The 5122-nt window shown below is 61.0% G+C and overlaps 1 protein-coding gene across 1 annotated transcript in view; it reads right to left on the bottom strand.

Annotated features, from left to right (window-relative positions):
* Positions 1 to 5122, bottom strand: part of CTNND1 (catenin delta 1) — a 20025-nt gene that overhangs the window by 12545 nt on the left and 2358 nt on the right. The window contains exons 3-5 of the mRNA XM_035897917.1: positions 3728 to 3799; positions 3338 to 3496; positions 2588 to 3120 (exon numbers count right to left, since the gene is read on the bottom strand). Of these exons, the coding sequence (XP_035753810.1) occupies positions 2588 to 3120; positions 3338 to 3496; positions 3728 to 3799 (764 nt within the window). The remainder of the gene's footprint in view (positions 1 to 2587; positions 3121 to 3337; positions 3497 to 3727; positions 3800 to 5122) is intronic.

Below are 5122 nucleotides of genomic sequence, written 5' to 3'. Positions count from 1 at the left end.
GGTGGCAGCCACTTCCAGAGCCACATACCCTCCGGGTGCTGCTGTGCAGCCACCCGCACAGCACCACTGCAGATGGTTGCAGTGGGCTGTGAGGCTGGCTTCCAGCATGTCCCGATGGGGAAATGTGCCGCTTGGCACATGGCCTGGCTCCCAAGAGATGCAGAGGAGTCTGGCCGCTCCGGGGAGCCACTCCCCACTGCTGCGGCACATGGCACTCAGTGCACCATGCCTGCCACCAACACCCCCCCACAGCAGGACAAGGCAGGAGCAAGATGCAGCTGAGCACCAGCACTGCCAAGAAGCCACCTGATGCTCATCCACACAGCCAGCAGCTGACCTCACTCCCATGCCCCAAAAGGGAGCTCCTGCCCAGGCATGAGGGTCTTTCAGTGCTGGATCCCCCCGCCCCTCCAGGCAGGGTGAGGCTGGCAGGGAGTGGGGAGCACACACTGCACTGCCACCAAGCTCCCCTTCCCTCTTCCCCCACAGGGAGGGAGCTCCAAGAGCAGCCACAGGAGAGGGGACCCAGGTGTTTTGCATCCAGTGGCAGCCAGCACACGCTGCGCGTCTCGGCTCCATGCGCTCCGTCTCCCTCGTGCCTGGCACTCTGCCTCCCTGAAGGAAGTCATTAACAGCCAGGCCCCTGCTCAAGACAAACATCTCTGAAGCAGGGGCAACACTGATCTCCCCTGTTCCCATTCCTGCAAGCCAGGCAGCTGAGCACAGCTGGTAACTGAGAAGGCAGAGGACAAGCCAAGCTCAACAGCACCTGGATTCCACAGATTGCTGCAATCTTTATCAGTCTGCCTTGGAAGGGAGAGCCTGCTCATGTGCTGCACCAATCCGCCTTCCATACCCTGCATCATCCCTGCAGGACAAGGTGACATCTCCACCAGGGCCACTCCTTAGCCATGCTTGGAAGTGGGACCTTCTCCCTCTGTTGTGACCCAGGTCCCCCTGTCTCCCACCTGGCTGCAGCTCCCACACCTGGCTCCTGTAATTCCTGTCCTCCAGGATCCAGAAGGGCAGACACCCATGGTCTCAAAGGCCACGCAGTTCAGACAGGGCCCTCCAGGGAGGGCTCCTGCCCCCACGTGTAGGGCAGGGCATGAACCCAGGGAAGGTTTGCAAGCCAAAGCCTTCCATCCTGGCTGGCATTCGCTCCCTTCGCAGCCCCAGGCTGGAGCAGAGCAGCCATGGGTTGGGCACGCCTGCTTAACCTGCCTCTGCCCAAGCCGCTCACAGAAAGGCCACACACTCCAAAGTGCTAACGCCGGCTTCTCGACGATTGCTTGAGTGGGCACAGGCAGTAGGGGCAGCTGCCTCACCTGCCCTCCCCTTGCCAGCACTAGCACAAGGCAAGGCAGGCCAGGGAAACAAGCCACCGCCCCAACTGGTTCGGCACAGCAACAGAAACGCTTGTGCTGGCACAAACCAGAAGGACAGACAAAGCTCCCCCTTGGCTCCTCCTTTAGTCCGTTCAGCAGCCAGGAGCTTCCGTGGATTTACAGTAGGTGCCTTGGAATGGGCAGATCTCTGGCAGGGGCTGGCAAGAGCCTCCTTTCCCTCGGGTCACTCCCTCCTGCCTCTGTCTTACACCCAGGAGCTTAAGCAGCCTATGCTCAGCCTTACCCATCCACCTGCCCCTGCCGCCTCTGCACTGGGGCACTCAGGAGATGTGCATCCATCCTAGCCTGCTCAAACAGCCCCCTCCTCACCTCTGGTACCTAGGCTCAGCCCCTCGCTCCATTCCTACCCTCTGAGCCCTCCTCCAGCACATCCCCACGCCCCGCTTGACAGCCAGGGCAGTGAACAGGCCAAGAGGCTTAAGCAGACAGGAGTAGTGTTTGTGCAAGAGGCACAACTGGCACAAGACACCAGTCTACAGGAGTCACAGCCACAGGCACGGAACATCCTGGGACGCCTGGCAGGGCAGTTGCAGGACCACCAGGACCCTGCTCTGGCTGCCCAGGGGCAGCTGCAGCCTGGCAGGGCAGTTGCTCAGCAGCCAGGCTGGCAGAGCCACCGATCACCCGCAGACAAACAAGGTGGGGAGAAGCTGCTGCCACCAAACAGGCTGAGCAGCTTCTCCCGCCCTGCCCTGCACGAGGGCTGTGCTGCAGGAAGGCTCCTGGGGCTGCTGCAGGGCTGAGACTCGCTCACCCCAGCCCTGGGCTCAGCACCACTCCCTGGGGCTGCTCTCAGCTCGGCAAGAGCACGGTCACCAAGCTGCTGCTGCTACCTCTCGCACAGGGCTGTGCTGCACACCCCCCATCCAGCACGGTTCCCAGCAGGATAAGCCAGGCTGGGGCGCAGATGAGCCTGCCATCCCATGAGCAGAATGGGTGGCACAGAGAGGGAAGGGCCTGGAGCTACATCCATCTGCCCAGTGGAACTCCTTGCTGCAGGACGACCGGCTCAATTAGCACCGAGTTTTAACCACCAATTAAGCAGACAATTAGGAGCGGATGCAAGTTTTCTCCTGCATGAGCCGTGTGTGACTCAGCTCACGGTATTGTCTCTGAGATCCTCCTTCCTCCAAAGAGGGTAAAGTTAAAGGCACCCCATAATATTCCCTGCCACGTACCTGAGCCGCCGCCGAGGATCAGATGGGGTCCCTGCCCGCCTGGCTGTGCCATAGTCAGACATAAGCCCATAGTCCACATCTTCAAAGCCCACGCTGCGCTGGTCATCCTCCAGGCCATACGGCTCAGGGTGGAAGTGGTTGAGGTCCATGTTGCTGCCCCCAACACGCACTTGGGGCTGGGGGCCATAGATGTCCTGACGGCTGGGGGCCCGGTAGGTGTCCATGGAGGGGCGGTAGCGCTCGTCAATGCGGGTGACACGGGACAGGCTGCCGTAGCTGTGATCACTGCCTGGGTAGCCATCCTCATAGGGACGGCCATAGCCATCAGAGTAGTGGTAGTTACGAGGGAGGGTGGCTGTGCCTGGCTGGCTAAGGTAGCCGCCGGGGCCCCCATTGCCATTCTTGCGGAAGTTCCTGTCCATGGTCTGGACGTAGTTGCTGGTGATGGGGGAGGTTTCCAGAGGTAGCCCATCAGGCCCCACCGGCACCTGCTGCACCGTCCGGGTGGTCACAGTCTTCACCACTTTCTTCACCTAGAGGGACGGATGCAGGACACACTCCCATGAGGAAACCTACCACATGCCTATGCCCCCCGACTCCCCTTCCAACCCAGCACCTTAGTCCAGGCAGATTTCACACCCTGTTTCAGCTCACAGCACAGCAAGCTGGCAGACATCATGGCTGTTGCACCCCAGCCATCAGGCTCCCTGGCCAGAGCCCTGTCCCTCCATGCTCTCCCCAGGCCTGTACCGTGGTCTCTGTACGCCGGGTGGTCCCATCATCTGATGTCTCCACAGACACGACTGACATGGCCCCTTCTGGGTCCTCCTCCATGGTGTACGTTTCCTCCACAATCTGGCCTGGGTCCTGCATCCTGGGGATTGTGCTGTACAAGAGGTGGCTGTGGTCCTGAGGGGAGGAAGGGACAGGCAGTCAGCTGCCCACTGCCAGCATGGGCCTCCCTGGAGTCAGCCAGCCAAGAGATCTGGCCTACTGGGGAGTCCCAATAGCCTCTTGCAGGGAGTACCAACAACCCCACAGCCAAAGTCCCCCCTTTCCCAGCTAGGGTGGGGACACTGGAGCCCTGCCGCCCCCAGCAAGCAGGCTGCCCACAGCCAGGGAGGGCTCAGCACCCCTTACCTGCGGCCCGTTGAGCTTCAGATCTGGGTACTTCTGCCTTTCCAGGTCAGCATCGCCCAAGAAACGGCCGTTCTGAAATGCACAGCACCCCTGTCACTGGCCTGATCTCCCACTGCTGGGGTCCCATACGTCCACCCCTCCCTTCCCCGCCAGCCCCAAGTAGGCCATCTCCTGTGTCAGACAGATGCCCAATGCACACCCCACACTTTACCCCAGCAGAGGAGCACACACCTCGGGGGTCTGCACAATGCGCAGCAAACCGCCCCCTGTTCCAGCCTGGGGAAGAGCTGGAGGACACACCATTCCACTCCCTTCCAGGCACCCCAGCCCTCCCTCAGTGCCACACACTCCTGGCAGAATGGCCAAGACCCTTCCTCACTCCCCAGCACGGCCCTGGAGACCTTCCACATCTTCTGACACATGAGCCACAAGAGATGTCCCGGAGGCCCCCCACGATTGTGGGGAGCAGCGCAGATGCTCAGCAGCTGATTGCTGAGCACTACCATTCGACTCTTACGCTCCTCCTCTGCCTACCCCTTCCTTCCCCCTGACCCACAAGTCTCTTCAAGCACATTCCACAGCCAGAAAGGCGCCTGCCTTTCCACCTGCTGGAAAGGCACACCACCATGCACCAGCCCTCCAAGAACCCCTCCCCAAAACAGAACCTGGGAAAGCAAGAACAGGAGAGAAACCTCAAGCCAAGGCAGGTGAAACCACATTTCCAGCCCTGTAGAGAAAAAGCATCTCTCCCAGCCCTGGTTTGGCTGCTTGGGGGATAGCCTGAGACCCCAGGGACTTGCCCACAGTCACATGAGAAGAGGACGCAGGCGCTTCCCCACAGCGATGCACCAACCCCTGCATTTCAGCCACCTTCCAAGCGGCTGAGCAGGATGGGGAGCAGAGATGCCCAGGTACTGAATACAGACAGCCTCCACAACCAAACCAGAGCTGACCTGGTAGCAAGACCCTCCAGGCTGGCTCCTTCTCCCCAGAAGGCTCTGGCTGCCGAGGTATGTTTGCACATCCCCAGGGCACCTTCAGCCCCAGCGCATACCCTGCATTTCAGCCACCTTCCAAGCGGCTGAGCAGGATGGGGAGCAGAGATGCCCAGGTACTGAATACAGACAGCCTCCACAACCAAACCAGAGCTGACCTGGTAGCAAGACCCTCCAGGCTGGCTCCTTCTCCCCAGAAGGCTCTGGCTGCCGAGGTATGTTTGCACATCCCCAGGGCACCTTCAGCCCCAGCGCATACACAAAACCATCAGCATTACAAGACCAGACCAGCCCTCCTCCATCTCACATACCGGAGGAGGGCACAGGGAGCCAGGCCCGGGGCCGCCCCCACCGATGCAGGACTGACACAGACGGGGGGGTCCGGGAGCCTCCACACCCG

The sequence above is a fragment of the Egretta garzetta genome, unplaced genomic scaffold (genome assembly GCF_000687185.1).
Source record: "Egretta garzetta isolate BGI_Z169 unplaced genomic scaffold, ASM68718v1 scaffold937, whole genome shotgun sequence".
Classification (NCBI taxonomy): domain Eukaryota; kingdom Metazoa; phylum Chordata; class Aves; order Pelecaniformes; family Ardeidae; genus Egretta; species Egretta garzetta.
The sequence above is the reverse complement of the archived record's forward strand: the minus strand, read 5'-3'. Positions and strand labels throughout refer to the sequence as shown.